Source organism: Cervus elaphus, chromosome 22 (assembly GCF_910594005.1).
Source record: "Cervus elaphus chromosome 22, mCerEla1.1, whole genome shotgun sequence".
NCBI classification, from domain to species: Eukaryota; Metazoa; Chordata; class Mammalia; order Artiodactyla; family Cervidae; genus Cervus; species Cervus elaphus.
This window is the reverse complement of record NC_057836.1, coordinates 49769857-49796403: the sequence shown is the minus strand read 5'-3', so window position 1 is coordinate 49796403 and position 26547 is coordinate 49769857. Positions and strand designations below refer to the sequence as shown.

The window sequence follows — 26547 nt, the reverse complement described above, 5'->3', positions numbered from 1 at the left end:
CCTGATTTTACAGCTAAAAATCTTCCTAACAAATGTATCTCCTGTCTATATTATTGCCTTTCCTGATCTCATTTATAAATTAAAAATCTTCTGTGTCAGATCCGGTACTAAGTTATTTATTTCATTTAATCTTTACAATAACTCTGAAAGTTAGGATCATTTAACGCTATTTTATAGATGAGGAAATTAATGTCCAAAAGTTGCAACTAATATGGGTCACTTTTTGTCGGGTTTACATCCCTTCTTTTCAGACAACAGGCCCTCCCCAGCTCTGTGATTCTGAAGGAGCTGTCACTCAAGCATACCACAGTGGGCACATGATCCAGGCTAGCCAATCAGAGCATCTCTCCACGTGGGCTCTGTGATTGGGTCAGAGGGAGGCATGTGACCCCAGAAAGCCAATCACGGTCCTTTCTTGGCACATAAAAGCTAGTGTATTAACCATCTCTCTTTGACTCTAGGATCAAACACTAAGAGGACTGCATAACTCGGTTACTACCTGGAGCTCTCTTGCTGCCATGCAGAGAGAACCTGCCCCAAAATAAAGCTTACATCAGGCAAGAGTGAGTAAAAAAGAGACCAAGGAATCACTTGAACACCTGGATCAGCTGTGCCTGAGACACACATCTTGGACTTCTCAGTTGCATGAAGCAGTAAATTTGTCTTGTTAGGTAACAGGGTCTGCATGTGTGCATGCTAAGTCGCTCCAGTTGTGTCTGACTCTTCCAGACCCTATGGACTGTAGCCCACCAGGCTCCTTCTATCGATGGGAGTCTCCAGGCAAGAATACTGGAGTGGGTTGCCATTCCCCCCTTTAGGGGATCATCCTGACTCTGGAATCGAACCAGTGTCTCTTATGACTCCTGTACTGCAGGCAGATTCTTTACTGCTAAGCTACCTGGGAAGCCCTGACATGGTCTAAATTGGGTTTATACCACTTGCCACTGAATAGGGTGAAGGGAGCACCCATGTAGAAGCTCAATAAACACTAATTCTCTTGATTTTCCTCAAAGTTACCATTTTACATTAACCTCACTGACATAAGTTGACATATATGTTAGCTGTGGCAATCCAACCAGCTCTCTTTTCTGGCTACCCCTTACATGTCACATTTGATTCAGCCTCTACAACAGGGTTTCCCAGATGGCACAATGGTAAAGAATCCACCTGCCAGTGCAGAAGACATGAATTCAACCCCTGGGTCGGGAAGATCCCCTGAAGAAGGAAATGGTAATCCATTCCAATATTCTTGCTTAGGAAATTCCATGGACAGAAGGAACCTGGTGGTCTACAGTACATAGGGTCACAAAAGAGTCCCACACTTCTTTGCAGCTAGGCAACAACTGCCTGGATGGAGAGAACCCTGGCAGGGGGCAGGCAGAGGAGGCTAACATGGAAAGCCAGTGTGGCTGAGTTAACCTTTGATGCCATCTCTACTACAGGTTGCAGGAACCTGGTCAACTTTTTGGAAACTAGAACTGAGAACATGTGAATTTGTAAGCTATGGGGATAAGCCAAGGTGTGTCATTAAAACCTGGGAGGAGAAAGTAAGGCTACGGGAGAAGAATAAAACTGGACTGTGAGAAGGAGCAGAAAAGAGGGCCTGGATCCTACTTTTTCAATTCCTGGTTCCAACTGCACTGCCAGCTACATTTTCTCTTCTGAGAACTTTGAAGAAATTTCCCTTTAGTGCTTAAGCTAATGGGTGGGTTTCTGTTACTTAATACCCAATCTATCTCTTAACTAAGAGAAAAACAACCAAATAAAGACACAAGTTTCCAGTTCACTTCAGTTCATGGCAATTTATTTAATTTAAAAATAAAAACAAACAAAAACAAAATCAGTTTCCAATGAAAATACAAACACTTTGGGTGGTTATCCAGCTTTTTTTTTTTAATCCCCTGTAGGCTGTCCTGGGCTCAAATCAATCAAATGAATGAAAACCAATTTTGACTGGAGCCATAAAGCATGTTGCACCAATTAAATTACACCAATATATTATTATAATACCTTTGAAATGCCTTTCAGACCAATAAATAAAAAAAGACAAATTCAAATAAAAAAGTCAACTTTTTATTACCAAAAAAAAATAGAAATTAAATAAAAGTCACAACATGGATTAAAAAAAAAAAATGTGCAGTCAAGTTTCTCTTTTTTTTTTTTTCTTCTAGGAATGATACCATGCCAGTAAATCCCTACAGAACATTTCCAGTTTGGCAATAAGCAGTCAGTCAGTCATTCACATTTGTACTCAAGACAACAGGCCTGGCCAACACTCACCTGAGTTTCACCCCAAAAGGTACTCTTTGCCATCTGCAGAAGCAGCACCTTATAACAGGGATGGAAATTCAGAGAGCACTTGGCATTTTCATTTCACCTGTGGTCTTGAAGCACTTCCTGAAAACTGATCATGCCTTGAAATTTACCTGTAAAAAGAAGTTATTAACTCTACTCCTTTGGCAGAGGTGTAAACTAAGACGCTGAAAGGCCCACGGAGGCAAGGAAGGACCAGGAGAGCTGACCTCAAATCTCCTGCTTGGCCCACCAGGTCATCAAAGTGTCTCTCACTTGTAATTTCATGGAGATAAATCAAGCATGATTTCCTTGGCTGGAAGGGATGAGAGGACTTAGTTAAGGAAGGGAGCTGCTTTGAGGTCTTTTCCCTCTATTCCAAGTTTTTTCTTTCTTTTTTGAAAGGACAGAGTCAACATCATATCCAGAATCAACATCCAGAGGATGTTAGCAGAATGTCAGAACTAGGCAGGGACTTGAGAGATCAGCTGATCTCCAGCCCTCTTTGAAGGGAAAACTCAGTCCCTGAAATACTGCAGGTGCCTAAGACCACCAGCAGACTAGGACTCAATGCAGTCTCTGCCTCTGAGTGGAGGACTAGTTTGCCACAATCCACTGTCTGGGTCCACTGAGAAAGAGAAAATACATGTATTTTGGAGGCTAGGGATAGAATGACTTTCCTTAATAGTGTCACTTTTACTTAAAGATTATAAGGATGGAAAATACCAAACAGACACAATCACTTGGGCAAAAGGAAACTACATCAACCAGTAGGCAGATGTTATACCTAAGTCACACTGACAGCTACCAACTAGACAGGCTGCCATGCATGAGGGACCAGTAATGTGGCAGTATAGACTGTCCAGAAAAGGCTGCATAAAGTGATACAAGGAAGAGGGAGCTTTAGAGGTTGGAGAATGCCCTCCACGCACCCACATACCCCACATACAATTTGCTAGCTATAGGGGTTTTTTTTTTTTCCCTTTGAACCTATATTGGAGTTCAGGAAGAAGGTGGAATTAAATGAAAGGAAACCCGCAAAGCTTCCCATATTACACTACTCAGCTCAACCCGAAGGGATGCACAAGCCAAAACCCCAGAGCTGGTGACAAGGGGAGAACTGGAGCCATCTCCTTCGGTAGAGGGCAGTTTCACTCTAATCAATGTTCTTCGTGTCTGAAGGTAAATTCCTTCTCATCTCCCCATGTTGGTTTTCCCCCAAACACCCCCCAAGACTAGTTCTCCTCAAATATCCAGGTGGCTTTCAGAAGTTGGCCATCTTGAAACAAGAGTTTCAATTAGCTGAGGTCATCCCAAACTCCCAAATAAGACCATCAATCCCAAACTCAGTATCTGAAGTTGTCCCATTGTGGGAGTGATGTCGTCTCACCTGCAATCTGGGTGTCCAGGAGTTACACAAGTGAGTTATGTGACTTTTCAAGATAAGAGTCCTGTCACACCTCTCGTCTGCCTTCTCCAGAACCATCAGGATGACATCCAGGGAAATGTTCCCTCTCCACTTGCTTCCTCCCAACCCACTCTGCTCTTTCAGCAGCTTATTCATTTGAGTGGCTGGAACCTTTCCCTCAAAGTCTAGGAGTTCAAACCCATGACACAGAATACCTAGATTTGAGGGGGAAAACACCTTCTGCCTGACTTGACTTTCCTCCTTCAAATATCCCACCTACACACTAACTCCCAGAAGCAAACTCGCCTACCTCTGAGGATTCTACACTGAGTGGATGAGGAAACTGTTTACTGTGAGTAAATAGGGTAAAGAGTTGACTCAGTTACTCCTTTGAGACTGTAGGCAGTATCACATCCAATTCAAAACATTCATGCAGGTGAGAACCCACAGGCAGCATTCCAGTTAATATTGAGACATTAAAGAAATTGACAAGTTGCCCCCTTGCTGATACGGATCAATTTCCGTTCATTTAGAAAGATCACAGAGGGTCTCGAGCACTGTTCTACGCCATAGTTTTGACCTCTGACACCACCAACGTTTCCCCTGCCCACCCTCAGGAGGTTGTGCTCAAGAGCCAGGCAGACACTAGGAAAGAAGAGGCAGACAACAGGAAGCCAAACAATCACCATGGGCTGACTCTAAGTCCTTAGCAGTGTCCAGAGCATTCTTTCTCTGACCAAGGCCCTGTCTTCCATTCAAGGTAGAGTAGCAAACTAACAAATGCCCCACGGTGGCATGAAAGAGACAACATAGATCCCATGGGATCTACACTAACACTCCCAGGGCTTAGCCAGGTCAAGGATGATAACTACAAGGCATGAGTGCTACTGCACCCCTTCCCATCCCCATGACAGCCATTACTAATCAATCACAGCATTCCTTCCCACTGGGCTACACAAACCAACACCCCCAGCAGCCCCTATCAATCGATCACTGATTCAAGCTCAGATAACTAAAATCGACATGCCCTCCCTATGCAGTCAGACCAAACCTGCTAACAACATGAGAAGGGGCAAGTTCTGAGTGATTTCGCAACAGATGGCTATAGTCTGTCCTGCCCTCCTCCAGAAGCATGCAGATGACTTCTAGAGAAATGCTTCCTCTCCCATATGCTCCTTCCCTATCCTGGAAGTGCTGGCCAACACCACCTCCCCTGGACAGCTGGTCCCCTAGGAGATGCCATAAAGCAAAACGCCAATTAGGATCCCAATTCTAACTGGCAGTCAGCAGGACTGGCCGACTGCCCACCTCTCCCACATAGGCACTGACTCAGCCTTCAAATTTGGCCAAAGCCAAATAGCACCAATCCCTCTGTCAGTCTATTGTCATGGCCAGCAAAGAGGTAACCAGCTCCAGAGCCCAGTCATCACCCCCACTTCTCTCCCTTGTACCCACCCCACCCCGCCCCTGCACCCCGGGAGCTAGTTGAGCTTGTTGCAGATCTCCAGCGCCTTCTTGTAGACCTGAGTCACGTCGTCCATGTCCGTGAGGAGGGAGAAGCTGCTGTCTGCCAGCCGGTTCCGGTACCGCTTCAGGTACTGGGGCCGGGGCCGGTTCTGGAGCCCCTCAAAGTCCTGGATCTGGAGGAAGTTCTCGGCAGAGACGCAGCTGCGGATGCGCTGGCGGGTGGGGCGGTTCTCCTGCAAGTCGAGCAAGTCAAAGGAGTCGCTGGACAGGACGCTGTCATCGCTGATGACGCTGGAAGGCCGGCTGTAGCTCCGGGAGAGGCCCTCGGCAGGGACACCCGGCTCTAGCAAGGATTCCAGTGTGGGCATTTCGGGGCTGGCCAGGGCCGGGTCCATGGTGCCTGCTGAGTACTTGCTGCTGTGCTTCAAGATGCCTTTCCTGCGACAGGAGAGGCTGTGGGATGGCACCCTGGCCGGGTCTGGGGGGCTGGGGGAGGGGATGCTGCTACCCAGCCCATCGTTACTGTCCAGCAGCTCCGAAGACTCGCTGCGCTCCGGGGATGAATAGTAACCCGATTCTCTCTGCTGGGTCTTTTTCAGAATGCCTTTCTTGGGCATCGTGGCCGACTGTTTGGGGCTGAGTTTACCTGGTACTTCAGCCTCGGGGGGGCTTGGCAGGGGCACAGCAGTCCGGCACAAGTCCTGTTCCAGCTTGAAAGTGGGCGGTAAGGCCGGGCTGACGACACCCTCGATGAAGCCAGTGCTGTGGGACCGATGCTCGCTGTTGCTCCGCTTCTTCAGGATCCCTTTGGGCCGCTTGGAGCTCAGTTTGGATGGGCTCTCGGGCACCAAGTCCTGGCCAGACTGAGGGAAGTCGTTCTCTTTCTTGGACTTCTTCAGTGACCGCTGACGCTCCAGCACGACCTCGGGGGCCCCGGGTTTGGCCAGGCCTTTAATTTTGGCTTCGGCTTCAGCCTGCAGCCCCGTGGAACGGTGGTGCCAGTCAATAATGCGGGCCAAGAACGGGGACTCGGAGCTGTGGAGGGCGTCACAGTCGCAGACACTGCTCTTGTAGCCCCAGTTCACCCACCAGTGGTTGGCGATGTCCTCGATGGTGGCCCGGCGGTCGGGGTTCACCATTAGCATCCACCGAATGAGGCCTCGAGCATCTACAGGACAAGAAACAAAAGGAACGATGCATTTTTTTGTTTGTTTTTTGGCATGCAGGATCTTAGTTCCTGGACCAGGGATCGAACCCATGCCCCCTGCTGTGGAAGTGCAGAGCCCTAACCACTGGTCTACCAGAGAATTCTAGGAACAGTACATTTTATGGGAGCTTTGGGCTTTGCCATAGGGCTGACATGCCAGGAGACACTCATTTGAGGAAAATCCAAATGAAGCCCTAGTTCAGCCGCACTGCGGAGCGGGAAGCTGCAGCCTTCTAGATTGAACATGAGATAGCACCAGCCAGACTCAGAGCCACAGGCCGGGGTGCCCTCACAGCCTGGCATGCCTCTCCACATGGTGACGCAATGTCGAACTGCTGAGCTTTCCATCAACTCAGATCTTTATAAAATGGGGAAGACCAGGTAACCAGGAAAGCATCTAAGCCCAAGCCCAAGCAGGGCCCCACCATTCTTTTGATGGGTATCATCTTACCAAAAGGGAGAACAGGTGTAGATTACCATGACTCTCTTTAGTCCTCCAAAGGTAGACTTTTATAAATACACACTGCTCGGGTCACTGGGAAAGTATGTCAGCACAAAGAGGGAATTTTAGGGCTGAAATGGCAAAAAAAAGAGGCTATCAAGGGGGCGACAGAGAAGGATGGAGAGGTGCTCATAGCTGGCACACCTGGGCACTGAAAGGCACTGTGCTCAAGGCTGGCGGGAACCCCAGGGCCTCAGCGAGGCTCTGAGACCCACACCCAGCGCTCACCTCCTGTCCCTCTCTGACATAATCCATAGCCTACCCCGCTGTCGGATCAGAGAGCTGATCTCTATCTGCTATCCGTTTACGGCCTGTCTGAAAAATTCCATTTGCAAATTTCTGCTGCCAAAGAATTAAGAGGAAGCCCCAAAGGGATGTTGAGGAGGCCACAGGAACCAACTGACTCTTGCAGCTTATAAATCACCTTTTAAGATCAAACTGTGCTTCCCCGGTGGGGGTTGAATTATATCCTGGGAAGGTGCCACCTCCCCTCTGCTACTTAAGTAGTTAATGAGTAGCTGGCAGGGGCCTGGCAATGGCGCTGGGGGTGAGGCATACCTCTGTACGGCAACAGGATGTTCATTCATTCGGTCAAGAAATAGTCTCTGAACCCCTGGAATGTGCCAGAAACTGTGCTGGCACCATTTGGCTACTGAGCCAAAAAGGCTACAATAGAGGTCCCCCTGAATTTTCTCCAACAAACCCCACAGGTTGGCTCATTGGAAAATATATACAGATATAGATATGTGTATATCTATATCTATTTATATAAAATAATTCAATGTTCATTATTCAGATTCTGTATTTGTAAACTTGCCCACTCACTAAGCTGTATCTGTAACCCCCAAATCAATACTTGGGGTGCTTTCCACAGAGGGGCAAAAAATGAGTTGCCTCCACTGTGCAATGTGTGTTCCCAGCTGAGCCAGAACCAGGCAACAAGGCAGTATCTGCTTGTTTCTGCCCGTGTGGTGTAAGTGTCCTTTTCATAATCCATTTAGTTCATGCTTTTCACGTTGTTGCCCTTTTGTTGGTGATTTCACTGTTGAAATGGCCCCCAAGCGTGGTGCTGAAGTGCTGTCTGGTGATTCTAAGGGCAAGAAGACAGTGAGGTGCCATGCAGAGAAAATGTCAGACAGGTGTCAGACAAGTGTCAGACAAGCTGCTCTCAGGCATGAATGAAAGTGCTGTTGGCTGCGAGTTTGATGTTCATGAATCAACAGTATAGTTTAAAAGAGGCATCTTTAAACAGAAATGTACATAAGACAAGGATATGGAGTGATCAGTTCACAAAAACGTTGTGACCAGAGGCTCACAGGAGTCGAGCCCTGTATCTCCCTAGGAGCAGTGGTTCAGTATTCACGAATTCAGCATTCATAGCAACTTTACTGAATTGCCGCAAATAATGAGAATCAACCTGTGTGTGTACACACATGTAGGATGCGTGTATATGAAAGGTCTGTTAATTACATTCTAAAGTCAACTACCTGTACACACCCCTTCTATACCCACATGATGCTCTCCTGTCAAGAGATGGAGCTTATGGCCTTGGTTACTTTGACTGATAAAACATGGCAGAAGTGACCTTATGTGGCTTTCAAGGAGACACTAAGAAGACCTGGCAGCCACTTCTTCCCCCATCTTCGAGCCCTGAGCTGCTATGTAAGAAGTCCAGGCTACCCCCTGAAGGGACAGGCCTGAGGAGGCCGCTCATAGAGATAGCCCACACAGAGGGACCCCAAGGTGTCCCCACAATTGGCCCCAACCTTAGCCACCATCTGACTGCAACTGCAGGAGAAACCCCAGCCAGGCCAGAGGAGCTCTCACCAATCCAGGGAACCAAGAGACACGGCTCATCGAAGTCATTTAAACCGCTGAGTTTGCTAGGAGGTGGGGGCAATGGGACAGAGTTGTTCTCGGCTATGGTAATGAAACACCACCCATGCACCATACCCGCAACGGGGCAAGGTGTGAAAAAGAGTAGTTGCCACCCTCGTGTACTTAGAGTCTACCAAGGGAGTTTATGTCTACACAGACTAGTAGGGGTTTCATGTCATACCTTTTCCGAAATGTGCACCAATAGCGGAAAACAGAATCTAAATAGGGTAAGAGCCTTGCCCAACTTTGCATAGCAAGCAAACAGGACTCCTAGCCTGCTCTGTAAAACAACTGATCTGCAGGTACCACAGCGGAAAGGTTTGGGGAAAGCGGACTAACAAGTCAGCTCAGCAAAGACCTGGGGAGAAGAGGAATATCAGGTGTCTTCCTTACAGACATCGACACAAAAGCGGGACATGTGAGCTGGCCTCGCCTGGCCCAGCCGCTGACCATCCACGGGCGCGCACCTGAGGGCTGCGTGGGCTCCCGATATTCACCACTGCTGATCTGCCGGATGAGGTTCTTGTGATCGAAACCATCGAAGGGCATCGTTCCGTAAACAAGAGTGTAAAGCAGTACGCCCAGGGCCCAGCTGTCCACCTGAAGCAAAGAGAGACAGGACAAGTAGATTCCCTTCCCAAACATCAGCATCACAGACCATGAGCAGCCACCCATAACGACCCCAGGAAGGGAATTTAGCACCTGGCAGCCAGGTTCCCACCATGGCCTGACACCTGATATGCAGTGCACCTGGGGCCTGCTTCAGAGCCCGACCTTTCCATTTCAAACAGTCCTAACTCATAGAACTTTCCTGAATAGATGATCTTCTTTGATCCTCACTATGATCTGGGGAGACAGGTAGGGCCCTGCATTATTTTCAGCCCCATTTGACAGATGAGGCCCAAGGAAGTTAAATGGTTTCTCCGGAGACGCCCCATCCCAGTGATGGAGGTAAGACGGGAACACAGGTCTCTGGATTCCTAATTCAGGAATCCTGCACCTTCTTCAAACGGCTCAGAGGCTGCAAACCCAAATGGCTACAAGAGCCAAGCAGGCAACAAACATGAACAAACAAGAGACAAGGTGGGGTACAACGTGGAGTATTGGTCTGAAGGCAAACTGTGGAGGACAGTCACCCATCTTAAGCAGGCGGCCTCCTCTGGCTAGTGGGTACCACTTAGTCAAACAGGCCCAGCACTACTAGAGCCTTTGGTTTTTCAAGAGAAGTCAGAAAACAGACTTTTATGTGAAATCTCCCTCTGATTAAATGTTTGTTCACTTTTTCAGAAAGACTAAGGTGGCCAAATAAAGTATGTTTGCTGGCCAGATCACAGGCTGCCAGCTTGTAACCTCGGAAACAGACCATCAGTGATCACAGGAGCATTCGTTATCTATGATAAATTTAGTGTTGAGTTTCTGCAGTTTTGTAAATTGGATCCTAGGCTCCTCCCTTACATTCTTATTTTAGAAAGACTTTACTGCAATTGATGGAGGCTCTTGGCATCCATTTTACTACCCTCTTGCCCTGCCCCTAAACACTCTCAAACAGATAAATATTTGGAAGAAAACATTTCAACCCATTGAACAGCTGCTATTTAAAGGATCCTAAGTAGATGATTCTCTCTGCAAACAGAACTATCTTTCTAAAAATGAGTAATCAGTCACAACTCACCCATTTTCAAAAGGACATTCTCACATACACGTCTTTCATTGGCCCTGATAGCTTTAGGTATATAGAGAGATGCATTTTTCATGAGTCAGAAGATGCAATTAAAATGTATTTCCTTGATCAAAAATACATGCTGTCCAAAATGCATACAAAAAGATTCACTGCAGATTGAGACAGTTTGCTTTGTGTTTTGCCTGTTCTGTTATAATAGGGAAAAACTAAAAACAATCTGCCTAAATCTAGGTAAGTGATTAAATAAATTATGGTATATGCATAGAATAAGTGTGTCATCACTAAAAACCATGTTTTTAATAACAAATTTAGAAAATGTGACAATTTTAAGTTAATAAAAGGTGAGATATACACATATATAGTGATCTCAATTATTTGAAATACGAGATCTACACTGGGGGGGAAAAACCCTTAAAAAAAATCACATAAATATTAATCGGTTATCTCATGGGGAAATTAGAGGCAACTTTATTTTCTCTTTTAGGCTCTTCTGGATTTTTCTTCCAGATACATATATACACATATATATTACGGCTTTTATAATCATATAAGGTTTTGCTTGCTTGCTTTTACGGTTTTTTTAAAAAGTATTCCTAGGTTAAGTTCTTTCGTTCCCTTAAGCCCCTCTGCCTTACACACCAGGCAAGCTGCTTACCTCTGGCCCTCGGTAAGGCCTCCCGTTGACAATTTCAGGAGAGGCGTAGAGTGGGCTCCCGCAGAACGTTTGCAAGAACTTGTCCTTCTGGTACAGGTTGGAAAGCCCAAAGTCCGCAATCTGCAAAGAGAAGTGAGCCCCAGGGAGCCTGTTAGCACTGCGGTCAGTGTCTGCACCGGCTCCGCTCACCCCTCCCAGACTAGAGCATCTGCGGTGCCCCAGCCTCTGCCAGCTGGGTTGGGTCGTCCTTTGCTCTCCAGCCCTGAGCTTTCACACGAGGACCAGTCTGCACAACTGGGCGAGACTCCCGACTGCAGTGCTTGGCATCCACAGCGTGCTCTATTACTTAAAAATCACTCTGTGCAAGGACTCCCTTCTCACATCAATAAAGATGTACCCTGAGAAATACCCACAGAATCACATGCTTGGTGTTTCTGATGAACACTAAAGTGTATAGTTACTACTCTGAGAACTGTCTGCTGCTGCTGCTAAGTCGCTTCAGTCGTGTCCGACTCTGTGCAACCCCACAGACGGCAGCCCACCAGGCTCCCCCGTCCCTGGGATTCTCCAGGCAAGAACACTGGAGTGGGTTGCCATTTCCTTCTCCAATGCATGAAAGTGAAAAGTGAAAGTGAAGTAACTCAGTCGTGTCCGACTCTTAGCGACCCCGTGGACTGCGGCCCACCAGGCTCCTCCGTCCATGGGATTTTCCAGGCAAAAGTACTCGAGTGGGGCACCATTGCCTTCTCCGAGAGAACTGTCTGCAGCCTACCGAAGACCTCATGGTACCCATCCATGTGGTATATGCACCTACCTGTGCCCCGGACATCATCGCCTACACACTGATCAGAATTGTGTTGTTCACACCTTGGAGCCCTAGATATAATGGACCCAGAGCACTGGCTCTGCATCACCGTATTGCGGCCCACACTCCACCACCAGGCATCTGAGTGACATGGAGCAGGGTCACTAAGCCACTCTGAGCCTCAGTTTACCTACAAGAAAATGGAAACCGATGATCCCTATCGTGTTCTAGATTGCAGGACTATCGTGAGAATGACAGGAAAAAATTTAATCAAAGTGAGATCGTGAAGGCCAAGGTGCTTTGTAACTTTCAAGTCTTTAGGGTCCAGCCAAATGTTTTCCTTGGAGAAGACAATGGCACCCCACTCCAGTACTCTTGCCTGGAAAATCCCATGGACAGAGGAGCCTGGTAGGCTACGGTCCATGGGGTCATGAAGAGTCGGACACGACTGAGCGACTTCACTTTCACTTTTCACTTTCATGCATTGGAGAAGGAAATGGCAACCCACTCCAGTGTTCTTGCCTGGAGAATCCCAGGGATGGGGGAGCCTGGTGGGCTGCCGTCTATGGGGTCACACACAGTCGGACACGACTGAAGTGACTTAGCAGCAGCAAATGTTTTCCTTAACCTTGCTTCTCTTGTATCACACACCCCTGGGAATCACTCTCTTCTCCTTTGGTTTCTTGAAGTGTTTTATTATCCTTCATGGCAGTGTTCTTCTGTGTGTTTGTGTGTGCACCTACTCACATATACATATAATGTATATATGTTACACGTATACACATATTGTCACATATATATGTATATTATGCATGTATAAACTATCACATATATTCATATATACTATATATGTACATATAAATTTGTATATACATATGTCCTGACATATATACATAAGTATGTAGTATATATAAGTACATATATACTATATATATAGTATCTATATACTATATACTACTTATGTGTGTATGTACACGTCAGGACATATGTATATACAAATATACATATATATATATAAATTCACCTTGCATACTAGGTTGAGTCCCCCGAGTCAGGTGGCAGGTTCCACCCCTCATCTTTGTATCATTCACTGCTTACCACCCGTCCTCACCCAAGAAACACCTGTCACCAGAACAGGCCTTATATTTTGAAAAGCACAAGATAATTAGTAGATAATACAAAGTAATAATAATAAACTTAGTTACCACTTCCTGATAACTGGAGATCGTTCAGTCTCTGTTCTAAGCACCTTAGCACCTTACACTCTCCAATCTAATCCTATCTAAAATCCCATTTACACAACAATGTGAATGTATTTCATGCCACTGAATGGTACATCTAAAAACAGCTAAAATGGCAAATTTGACGTCATGGATGTTTTATCACAATTTTTTAAAAACCCACTGAGCAGATGAGGAAACTGAGGTTTAGGGAAATCAGGTTATTCATCTCAGGAGAGATAATTAGCAAGCGACAATGTAAACCAGGTGCCTCCAAAGGTTCAAACCGCTGCCTTGTGCTACCCCTGGGCAATCTGCAAATTTCAGCCAGTCTAAGACAGCCTTTCACGCTGAGCCTCTGAGGACTTTTGCCCTACCCCAAACCCATTTCCACTTGAGGCTTATAAATAGGATGAGTGATTTCATATCCAGCCCCAGCTGAGGCTCTGAATGCAGCGCCAAGAAGCCAGTTTTGTAAAGTCGCCCCAAATGAATGGAATGGCACAGAAAGCAGCTGGCACATAAACCGCACTCAGAAAATGCATTCTCGGGACTCAGATTGCACTTAATTGCCCTGAATTTCACTTTCTTATCAAGACCCCTCCCTGCCTGGCTTTCAGGAAGTTGGTTAGAAGCTTTATGAACTATACCCTGTCAATCAGGACAGGAAGGGACCAGCTGCAGCCCTGGAACATTCCAAGAAGCTGGCTAAGGCAGGAGCCGACACAGCACTGTGAGCACTGGTGGTATCTGGGGCACTGCATGAGCTTCCAAACACACACACACACACACACACACACACACACGAGACACCCGCCACCACTACGTGCAAATCCCCACATGCACACCGAGTGCTCCAAAGCTAGGCATCCTTGCTTTCTTTGTAGCCCTTCTGAGAAGTTTGTTTATGTTATGTCCCACTCCCATCCTTACAGACTGATGCCTATCAGCCTCTCCCAGTAAAACTGTCATTGCTGCTGACATAAAATTAATAGAAATCTAGATTAGTCCATGTTCTTGGCACTTCAACGGAAAAGCAATATTAATCAACACAGACACTTTTCCATCTTTGAGCCACTTAAACTTGGGCTGCAGCTCTAAGATTCCACACCACATGGAGCATATAACAACGATAAGACAGGGAATGGCCACTGGTTATAAAACTTCTCAGTCTCCATTTCTCACCTGTAAAATGGAGGTAGGAATAGTATCCAACCCCACGATGTCATGGTGAAAATTAAATGACATAATGTATGTGCCAATTACTATTTTAAGCATTTTTACAAAGTTGGAGCTCAAATACGTGTCCCCCATTTAAATCCACATGGGTAACTTGATTGGCTTCATTACACTCAAAGCAATACTGGTTTTCCATCGGAAGTAATTATGTAAGGTTTCTTTTTCAAATACATAGGATTTTTTAAGTGAATTGAACTCAATAAAAATATGAAAGTGAAATAGCACAGAAGATACTAGAAAAAGGCAAAATCCATAAAGAGAACGAAATAAAAGACATTTGGGGGTTTGGGGAAATGATTATTTTAAACATAATAAAACAAAAAAGAATCCCAGATATGGTTCCAACCTGAAAAAGTCATAATCGAGCTAGCCCTGCCCCCTGCTCTGTAAGTGAAGCACATGAAGGTTAGAGGACTTAAGAAGATCCGCTGTGTAAAATAGTGAGAACTGCTGGACAGCTCGGGGACCTCCACTCAATGCACTATGATGACCTGAACGGGAAGTCCAAAGGGAGAGGGCATGTGTACATGTGTGGCTGGTTCATTGGACAGCAGAAACGAACACAACCTTTAAACCAACTACACTCGGGTAAAAATCAACTTAAAAAAGAATCATCATCTCTCCTGAAGGTCAGAGCCAGAAGACCCATGTGAACACTGGGTTCTGTGAGACTCTGTAGCAGAACCTCAGTTGCATGTGGAGAGTGACTCTCCACCAAGGAGGCACCTGGTTTTGCTTTCAAAGGTGTATTTTGCTAACACACTGGTAAGCTTTGTAGGAAGGTGATCACTCTGCATCTGTACTGCGAATGGGCTGCTGCTCTGCCTGGCTCAGAACCACCCCTGTCCTCACACCAGGCTGCTCAATTCAGCCTTGACTCTGAAAAAGACGTCAACACTCATGTCCTTCATTTCTGGAGTTTTGTTGTTTTCTAGAGGTGTGCCCTGCTGGATGAAAATCAGACAAACTGGAAAATGATTATTCACATTTCAAAAGAATTAGCCTCGCTACAATATGGACGAAACTTGAAAACACTATTCGCCGAAGTGAAACAAACCAGACACAAATGGATAAATATCACATGATTCCACTTATGTGAAGTACTTAGAGGAGTCAAGTTCATCAAGACAGAAGGTAGAAGCCGGGATGGCAGGATCAGGGTGGGGGAGGGGTGCGCGAATGGGGAGTTCCTGTTGAATGGGAACAGAGTTTCAGTTTGGGAAGATGTAAAAGTTCTGGAGGTGGAAGGAAGTGGTAGTTGCAAAACAATGTGAATGTACTTAAAGTCACTGAACTGAAAACCTAAAAATGCTAAACTTTATGTTACATATATTTTACCACCATTGTTTTCAAGATTATTGTGAGTAATCCTTGGGAGCTCACCCAATGAAAAAGGAAGTACTGGCTTGCTGATGGTCAACCTCTGGGAAAGAAAGCTGATGTTGATAGCACAAGCAGTAGTCAGACAGTAACTGCAGTGACTGAGAGGACATGCGCTGGACAGATCAGAGATTGTGGAGCCAGAAGAACCTGGAGCTAGCCTTGGCCTTGGCAGTGCCAGGTGATGTGGGAACTGCCAGCAATTTCCTCATCAGCAAATCAGGAATAACAGAAGAACCCACCTCTAGAGCTGTTGTGAGGATTAAGGACATGTATGTAAAGCCCTGCAACAGCCCTAGTACTGGCCAGCGCTATAAACTACAGCCATTAGGATAATGCCACTGGTTTGGTTTACTTAACAACTGTTTGCTCAGAGTCCACCAAAGAGCCAAGAGAAATGATTAAAATCCATTTCCAAAATAAGCATGTCCAGCCTTACAGAGGCTGCATCATATGATGGGGAAAGCAAGCGATGCTGGGTTTGAGTGTTTGAGCTAGAATCCTGGCCTCGCCACCTACCAGCTGAGAACCCATTGGAAACTGAGGCTCCCAGGCCCCGCCCAGAGCCTACAGTGTCAGCGTCTACACTATCACAAGATCCCCAGGGGATTTGCTGCATGTCAGATACTCTGACCCTGGGTTCCTTCAACTGTAAATTAGAGGATGATGGTTATGATGTAACCTACCTCACAGGGCTGATATGAAATCAAATGAATTGGTAGATGTTAAGTGTCTTAAACTGTGTCTTATACATAACAGGCCTTCAGTCAATGTTAGCTATCACTACTTCCAACTGAAACTGTTAATTTGCTGGAAAAGGGAATTGCAACAGCCCCAACCACACGCTTTTGTGAAAAGCAAAATCAGACTAAATGAGAAAATCATAATAATGGCAGCACTGCTACACAATAGTCACCATTCTGTGAGTGGTATGTATATTAAATCCTCACAACAATCCTAGGTGCCAGGTACCACTGTTATCCCCATTTTGCAGACGAGGAAGCTGAGGCCAAGGGAAGGAAAGCAGCTAGTCTGAGACGTGGGTGAACAGCTGCACTGGCTGTAAAGCTCCACATAAAGGGGAGTTATGGCTCTTGGGGGGTAAGGAGGACATGGGCTTTTTGTGTCACTCTTCAGGAAGACACACTCCCTAGCTCTCTCGGAACCTGGAGTTCACTACTGTGGCTCTTCCCATGACAGCCTCACTCAAGTTGTCCCGAAGTGACGGTAGGGAGTGGACCGGTGAGCAGGAGTAAGTGGGGTTGGCTTCTATCTTAAGATCTAAGATCACACCTCCTCCCGAGAGAGACAGGAAATGACGCACCCCAAGCCATCTGGGGAAGCTCCATGAAGCAGCCTCTCAGGGGGGCGCATTCAGCCATGGTTTCCCCGTACAGCTGCTCTGGCCACGGTGACCCGGGCTGCCTGGCCACAGCCACCATCGGCACTTGGAGGGTTTTCCCCTGGGCCCACTGTCTGCAAGCCGCCTACACACAACATCAGGCCAGCTGAAGCAAGAACGAAGTGGCCTTAGCTTGTGAGTGTGAGGATGCACTGTTGGATTTAGGGCAAATCTGGGTGGGAGAGTTAGAGAATTTGTCAGGTGCCTGGCCTTCACAGTCAAACAGCCCTTAGGATGGTAGCCAGCCTCACTGCTTATCAGCTATGGGAACCTCATCTGTAAAATGGTGGTAATCAGATCCACCCTAGTGGAGGCATTCTCAGAACCAAATGAAATCAGGCTGTGGAAGCTCTGCCACAGGGTTCTGGCTTCTAGCAGGGGCTCAGAAAAGGCTACTTTCCTAATCCAGCCTCCATGACTTGCCCAATTCCTGTGCTTACTGCTTCTTCCCCTTGGAAGGTCATCATCACATTGGGCTTCCCTGGTGGCTCAGCTGGTAAAGAATCCGCCTGCAATGCAGGAGACCTGGATTCGATCTCTGGGTTCGGAGGATCCCCTGGAGAAGAGAACCCACTCCAGTATTCTGGCCTGGAGAATTGCATGGACTATATAGTCCATGGGGTCACAAAGAGTCGGACACAACTGAGAGACTTTCACTTTTTCTTTCACCCCTTGGAAGGCTGTCACCACATTCCTTTCTATTGAACCCCTACTCATCCATCAAAACCCAGTTCAGTCACCACAACCTCAGCAATGGCTTTCTGATCCTCCCATAGTTCAGACCCACCACTTCCTTTTAACAGGAAGGTTACAATGGGGCTATAATGCACACAGCAGAGCCATCTGGGCCTGCTAAGAGATAAGGACCAAAGAAGGCTTTCTGGAAGAAGAGGACTTGAAGGTGAGACTCTCAGGATGGGTAGGTAAAGATCAATAGGAAGAGCATTCCAGGTGGAGGGAACTGTGTGTACAGAGGCCAAAAAGCCTAGTGGATTTGAGTTGAGTCCTATGCAAGGGGCCTTCTCTGACTGCCCCCACCCCCACTGGCCCCTAGCTAAAATAACACCCCCATCCTCCAGCCTCACCCTGCATGGATTTTCATCACCACCAGAGAATTACATGATGTGTTTATTTATTGTTTGCGGCCCCAACTGGAATTCTAAATCCATTAGGGCAGGTACTTTACCTTCCTCACTCACTTCTGTAACCTTCTCATGGCTCATTATTACTACAGCTGGTTTAACAACTGCTAGAGCCTGAGCTCCGAGAATAGAAGAACCTGGCCATCTGGTTCACTATTAAATTCCCAGCATCTAGCACCACGCCAGGTACACGGTAGCAACTTAGTAAATACCTGTGGTTGAATAAATAGTGCTCATGGGAGATATTCAATCTGCTGAACGGATAAGTGCAAGGACGGAGGAGAGAATACAGGCATTCATGGATACATATGTACCCACACACACATAAGTGGACAAGTGAACAAGCAAATGAATGGATGTGTGAATGCATGAACACAGTGTCCTCACATTCATATAATCAAAACCCAGAGGCCCATACCCTGAGCTGCCCATCCTGGTCTTGTTAAGCCTCGGGGTTTCCATTTCAACTTAGCCCTGGCCATTCAGAGCCGCTCTTATCCACAGCAGCGGGTGTTTCCATTGTCATCAGGGGCAACAGGCCATTTCCCCTGTGTCCTTCTACTCTGAGCCCTGGGAGCTCACCAAATTCCCAGCCCTCTTTTCTGGGGGTCGGTTGACCCTGGTGCTGGGCCCTCTTCTCATTGTCAGGCACTTTAACAGGAGCCGTCTATGGGAATTGTCGGCATTCCATTCTCCCAGAGAGTGGGATGTGAATCTGGCCCGTTTTTATTAATTGCAAATTAATGCTATGCTGGGTGTCTATTTTGGTGGACATGCTTCTCCACAGAGGACGGAATGCAACCCAGAGAAGCACATTGCTCTCATTCTTTCTGCCGACTGACTGTGTGAATATTTTTAGAAGCCGCACCCTTGTGCAGTGGCCAGATAAATAATTCCCAACGCCAGATGTGCTCTTTGCAAGTCAACATCAGGCAGAGAAGGGAAGAGGAACGAAACAAGAGTCGTGGCTCACACCACAACTGCAACGACACGTGACAAGTTTCCACCAGTAACATTTTTATAGGCTTCCTGGGCAAAGGCCCTCTACCCTTGAAATACAGAAGATGGACCCACATTTTGAGAGGTACCTGCTGCTCATACTCTGCTGGTTGGTAACAGACCTTCAAGGTCAATGCCCCCCTGCACCCCTTCCACCCCCCCCCACCCCCATCCAGACACTGATGACATGGGATCTCTTGAACTCGAAGGCCAGCTTGCAGCCATGTGTCTGTCTGTCTGTCTTTGCTACAAGTGCCCTTTCTAAATATATTTCCAGCAAAATGCTGAGTCAGGAAGAGCTGAGCACATGCAGCCGGAAGACAGATCAACAGCAGCTGAAACACATTTTCAAAAACCTTGGAAGTGGGTGTGAGATGATGAAAAGAGAATCTGCCTGCAAGTCAAACATGTGAATTCTAATCCTGGCTGTCATCCCTTCACTGCAAAATCCAACAGTTCAGAGTACCTACTGTGTGACAAGCTCTGTGCCACTTTCCAGGGAAACAAAGGCACAGTGATGTACTGAGGCAATCAGACTCTGTAGGCCATGATGGTTAAAGCAGAAGTCAGAAAATGACCTAAAGACTCTTTCAAGCTCTAGGTTTCTCAGATCCTTTTAGGAGTCCTTGAACAAGCAGAAGGAAGGGATAGCATCAGAAAAAGGGAAAGTTATAGCTTCCCACGTGATGCAGTGGTAAAGAATCTGCCTGCCAATGCAGGAGGCTCAAGAGAAGAGGGTTCAATCCCTGAGTCAGGAACATCCCCTAGAGGAGGAAATGGCAACCCACTCCAGTATTCTTGCCTGGGAAATTCTATGGACAGAGGAGCCTGGTGGGTTACAGTCCATGGGGTTGCAGAGAGTTGGACATTGAGCACACACACACTCTTCTCACTCTCAACATATGCATTTTAGCTTGGTAAATGCCAGGAGTAGAAATTCTTAAAGATTCCTAAGGCAAAAGGACCAAAACCTCAATTTTCATAATATTTAATGTATCTGCTTTTTCCCTATATAATGGTCAGGGACCCTGGATGAAGACTGGGTCCTGGGAGCTGAGAGGCCATACACCACTGCCCTTTTGCTTTATGTAAATGAGCCATTCTCTCAGGCCTCCTGCGCATTGTTCCCAGCACAATTGCTTTCTGAATGCTAACCATTCTTCTCCTCCATTGGGGAATTCTATGACTCCATAGGAAGCTATGTGCCTTATCACTTCTGCTACTACATCATGGGACCAAGAGGTCAAGCTGTACCACAGACCCCAATCCCTGAATGACAGGCTTGCATTCCAGGCCTTGTAAAGACTACGTCTTGTTTTGAGAGCTCTGGGAGCAGGTGGCAGGAAGAACCTGCAGAGAAAGTTGGCAGGGTGGAAGACTCAAACCCTTAGAATGTGTCCCTTGGAGCAGAACCCAGTTCTCTAGCTGTGGTCTGACCACCACGCCTCAGGCTCCTTCCTGTTCAACCTCCTCCCGGACAACCAGCCTTATCAGCAGGTGCCTTGGATTTGAAGAGTCAAGTGCTAAGAGCTTTGACTGTCTAAATTCCTCACGTTTGTCGTGGATTGTCCAGGACTAGGCACAGGACCTGACACATGGTAATGAACAGATAACCAACAATCCCCAAAGAAATGAGTTGGCATCTCAACTGGACAGATAAGGAAACTGAGGTTTAGACAAGTGAACAATTCCTCTAAAACACTGCTGTCAGTAAGGGGCAAGGTTGCATTACAAAACCAGGCCATCCAACCCCAAAGCCACTGCTTTTCTTAACTCTGACTCACTGAACAGTGCTCAGATAAAGCTAAACAGAGTATCTTGTTCAGTCCTCAAGACAAGCCTGTGGGCATTACCAACTCCCTGTTTTGTGGCCGAGGAAACAGGGTTAAGTGGCTCCCCCAAGGTCAAGCAGCTAGTAAACCACATAAAATGGAACTCTTTTTAACCCTGTAGCCACTGCTCCTTCAACCCACTTTGCCAGAAATGGAGAAACCCTGAGATTTCACTTCCTGTTCCTAGAAAGACTAATTTGACCAACTGTTTACTGCTTATGCTATGGACTAGAGAGAAATATGTGATCACAGTCAACCACTCACAAAAAAAAAAAAGTCACTCTGACGTGTCTTCCAGGGGCCTCTCATAGGATGATGGTGACTAATGGTTGCTGCCATGATCCACGAACAGAATCCAAACAGCAAGGCAACTCCATCCTCCCCAGTAAGGAAAGAGTCTCCCTGTGATGCACTCCCCCAACTGAGAGCAACAACTAAAGAAGGGGATGATGCAAGGTCATTCCCATGCCTGGTTTGGGGACCAGGGATGAGGCACTAACGTCACCAGCAGCCAATGAGAGGGACCCCTGGTGCCGGGAGTACCAAGGCCATTTCATAATGAAACACATGCAGCGAGCTCCCGTTTATTTTGAAACTGCATTTGCTTATTTTGCAGCCATGATCAAAAGGCCATTTGGAGTGCTCTGTGGGAGGCACTGGAACCCTGTTGGCCAGGAGAGCTTTCTCCAGCTCCGGCAGCAGCCAGCAATAATATTCCCCTTAAAAGTCAACCCCATCACTTGCTGGTATATTCTTTTCCCAACGGCATTTCAGTTTCCCAGTTCCACAGCTGGGGTGGGGGTGCGGGTGAAGGGAGAAGTAGGAGACAGGGGGTGGGAGTGACAGAGGAGTACTGGGATAAATAATAAAATTGGGGGCCTGGGGGCAAACCCAGCAGAATGGTTCGAACTTGGGCTCAGTGGGTCAGAGAGACATGGGTTCAAATCTCCAACTCCGCTGCTTACCACTGTGTCATTTCAGGACAGTTATTTAACATCTCTGTGCCTGAGTTTCCCTATCTGTTAAATGATATAAATAACAGTCTCTATCTCACATGGTTGTTGTGAAGATTCTATTTAAGTGATATCGGGCAAATATGATGTGACATACAAATGCACTGGGCTATTGTAAGTATTTTGATGGTGATCATTACAGAGTATGAGCTTCCCAAGGGCAGGGAAGATACTTTAAATCCGCTCTTAGGACAATGTCTGACATGGAGTTGGAGATCCATAAATGAGCACTGCATGAATTCAACTGAACTGAGGGCTCAAGCCTAGTGATGCTCCCCGCCCTGCCAGCCAGGGAAGGAAGTGGCTCCCTTATTCGTAGGCTGTAGCTTGGAGCAGCGTTTCACCACCACCACCACCCCACCCCCCACTGGCTACAATCCCCAGGTCTGGCACATCCATCAGTGAGGCAAGAGCTTTACCTTAATATTACAGTTGTCATCGAGCAGTATATTTTCCAGCTTCAAGTCCCGGTGGACCACACCATTCTGAAATGAGAGGACATGCAGGGAATTGAATGGGAGCAGTTGGGATGAAGGAGAAATGTGGGGAGGGGGGTGGAGGGGGAAGGAGGGTGAGCAAAGGGAAAAATCTTTGACAGATTAAAGTGCACCAGCGCCGGTGGTCTTCACCCCCATCCTTCGGGGGCCTCTTTCACTGTCATGAAGCGCCCCGCCAGCGACCAGCACCAGTGACAGGAGAGCATTAGTCACTTGCTGGGTGGTTAAGGGAAAAATGACTGGAATCCATTCTCCCCCAGAGCCTGTAAAACAGCGGGGGGATTCTCTGTGGGAATGTCATTCCATTGTGTGAAAGCAGTGTCGTCCCAGGCAGGGGCAGACACCGTCTGTCTGTGATGGCGATTCCCAGGGAAGAGGCAGATTTCCCTGCTGGCGCTCAGAACGTGGGGCTCACAGACCTGGCTTGTCTATATGTCTAACTGTCTCCGCAACACTGGGTTCAACCTTTTCGGACATAGAAAACCATGCACAAATGTCCTGAGGATAACCGAAGCCCTTCCAAGGGTTATTTCCTAAGCAACTGGAAGGGAAGGTTCTGGAAATCCCTCTCTGCTGGCCAGAACTCAATGTGGGGTGAAGGGTGAAAGGGGAAGAGGCCAAGGAGACCAAAGCAGGCTGCTGCCATACTGCAGGACCTTTCCGTTCAAGCAAACACTGGCAAGGCTGGCTGTTGAGCCCAGGGACAAGCAGACAGCCAGTTGAACAGTGAAAAGAAATCCTTAACCAATAGGCCACTGGTCTATACAGCAGTAACAACTGTCCAGTTCAATTCTTTTTAAAACCCAACGATCTTTTAAGGGGGTGGGTGGGCAGGGAAAAAGAAGAGGAACTGAAAGAACCAGCTACTCAGACCGGGAGATGTTTTTAACATCATTTAGCATAAAAGACCTTTGCAATTGAAGCTGCCCTTTTAAGCAAACCAACTGGCTAGGAATTCTCTTTCATTCAGGATTTCTTTAGTTCAGAATCTGTATGTTCACAGCTGGTACTTTATTGCTTAGTTTCCTTTCCATTTTACAATTCCTAGTTTCTCCAAAAACACTGACTGAAGAGGATGAAAACATGTATTTCTACCACTCTTTCTAATTCAAACCTTCAGGGATGTATTCTGAAATCAGAAATGCACAAAGCAGGGCTCCTAGACAAAAGATACAGATCACAAGGTGGCTGATTTTTTTAAGTATTGGGAGTAGTTTGGTTTACACGGCTGCATTCCTAGTTTTCATAAGATAGAAATCCCATTCATACACAACCGAAGTTTCACACTCTTAAATAATGAAAGTAGGATCTATGATGCTTTACGATAATGCAAGATGATAAGATACAAAACACTGTACAATCTGAATCATAAGTGCCTTTTGAGTCAGCTAAGAAGTCAAATAACGTTCATGGGTTAAGGGTTTTAGATTATAAATAATTAGAAGATGGTCATCCCAGAGTCACCCTCAACTAACCGGAACAAGGAACAAGCCAGAAGGCCCTGTATTGCAATCATTTCAATGAAGAAACTGACTCTAGTTTGGATGCTATGCTGTATTCAAGTCACTACAGTCCTCAAAGTAAGGGACTGTTCCAGGTGTGACAGTTCTATGGAAAAGTATGAATGGGATGAAAATCAGGACTAAAGTGATAATTCCAAGCTGTACTTCACCCAATTGTTATTTATCTGTGTACTTCACTCCCTTCTCCAGAGGCCAAGGGTAGCTAAACTGGGGGGATTAAGAGTACATCCCATTAGTTGTGTTGCAATAAATTGTACATGTGTGTACATAACCTGGCTTCCCAGGTGGCGCTAGTGGTAAAGAACCCACCTGCCAATGCAGGAGACTTAAGGGACTCAGGTTCAATTTCTGGGTCAGGAAGATCCCCTGGAGGAGGGAATGGCAACCCACTCCAATATTCTTGCCTGGAGAATCCCATGGACAGAGGAGGCTGGTGGGCTATGGTCCACAGGGTCACAAAGGGTCAGACACAACTGAAGTGACTTCACACACTCGCACACTCATACATAACCTATGTGGATGTAACCTATGCAAGGAAAAGAAACCAGGACATAGAAAGGTTCAGAACCTATGGTCTACTAATTCCAGTTCTGGAATTTCTCTTAAGTCGATTATTCAAATGATAGAAAAAAGGTTAATGTAGAAAGATGTCAATCATTATTTATAATAACCAGAAATGAGAACCAATCTAAATGTCCAACAATCACAGTAATGATAGAGAATTTTTAGTAACATAGGAAACTGTTTAAATTAAAATCCTAAGTGAAAAAAACAGCAAGACAGAAATGTAAAAATGCATACAAAGTGGTGTCTGGATTGGATCCCAGAATGGAAAAATGGTCATTGGTAGGAAAACTGGTGAAATCCAAGTAAAATCTGGAGAGTTTTGTTAATCACAGTATATGAATGTGGGTGTCTCCATTTTAATGAGTGTACAACAATCCTGTAAGATGTTAGCATCAGGGTAAACTGAGTGTGGTGCGTGGGGACTCTGTACTATCTTGGAAACTCTCCTGTAAACCTAAAATTATTCAATAAGTTTTTAATAAATGTGAGGAGTAGCGGGAAGAAGATTGGAAAGAAACAAACAAGAATGTCAACAGTGGGTGATTCCTGGATTCTGGGATTCAAGGTGGTGGTGATTTTCTTCTTTGTAGTTTATAAATTCTCTGTAATATACTACAGTGACTACAAGGGCATCACCGATTCGAGGGACACGAGTTTGCGCAAACTCCAGGAGTTGGTGATGGATAGGGAAGCCTGGCGTGCTGCAGTCCATGGGGCTGCAAAGAGTTGGACACGACTGAGCAACTGAACTGAAGCGGTACCACAAAGAGCAGATGTCCCCTTCCTCAGATGAACAGCATCGCGTGTTGCCATGGAAACCACGGCGGCGGCGGCGGCGGGGCGGCCATACCTTGTGGCAGTGGTGCACGGCGGAGACGATCTGCCGGAAGAAATGCCTGGTCTCGCGCTCGCTGAGGCGCCGCCGCTCGCTGATGTAGTCGTACAGCTCCCCTTTGCTGGCGTACTCCATGATGATCACAATCTTATCTTTGTTCTCGAACACTGCGGGGGGGACGGCGACACACAAACAGCCTGTTTACCCGACACGCTCACTCAGGACGACAGACAGCGCGGTAGAGAGAGGCGACGACGGAGATGTCGCTGCACCGGGGGCGGACCAGTCAGGCCAGCGACCTGACGAGGAGGTGGGCAATGACATCATCGCTGCTGTGACTGGACGCCCCTTGCTGATGCTGCAGGGCAAGTGCCTCTCTTCTGAGGACCCACTCCCTTCACCAGGTTCCTTTCTCACAAGCCCCTCCCACCCCGACATCTCCCCGCTGATGGGATGATGGGGAATAACAAACACAACGACCATTTATTAATCACTGGATATGGACCAGCTACCTGGATCCCCAAATGGGTGGCTGAACCTGTCACCTCTTTACTCAAAACCTTCCAGACTCTCCATCTTACTCACAACAAAACCCAAACTTCCAAATGGGGCCCCGGGTCTGACAAGTCCTATGGGCCCTTCTTATCCCTGTTACACATCTGTGCATTTATTCTGTCTGTCCCACTAGAATGTAAAGTAGGCTTGGTCTGTTTTGTTCACTGAGGTATCCCAAGCATTCACGGCCTTTTGGCAAAGGGGTTCAATTAATATTTATTAAATGAGGGGACTCAAAACTTCATAAGTGCATTCTGGACCATTACAGTAAACCATTACATGGCACTAAATGCTTCTCTCTGTTCAACCCTGATGTTCTCTAGCAATGATGCTCAAACTCTGCTAGACTGACCTAGGAGTTCCAGGCAGTCAGAGGCCCAGGGGCCAGGTCAGAGGAGGCCGTGAAAGACGGGCTCTTGGTCCTCAGCTCCACCTCAGCCAAAGCCAC

The 26547-nt window shown here is 46.7% G+C and overlaps 1 protein-coding gene across 1 annotated transcript in view; it reads right to left on the bottom strand.

Annotated features, from left to right (window-relative positions):
- Positions 1-1787: 1787 nt before the first annotated feature.
- The window catches only part of NUAK1 (NUAK family kinase 1), a 74575-nt gene continuing 49815 nt past the window's right edge, over positions 1788-26547 (bottom strand). The window contains 5 exon segments of the mRNA XM_043882501.1: positions 1788-6335; positions 9222-9354; positions 11091-11210; positions 22542-22607; positions 25560-25711. Of these exon segments, the coding sequence (XP_043738436.1) occupies positions 5182-6335; positions 9222-9354; positions 11091-11210; positions 22542-22607; positions 25560-25711 (1625 nt within the window). The 3' untranslated portion in view covers positions 1788-5181.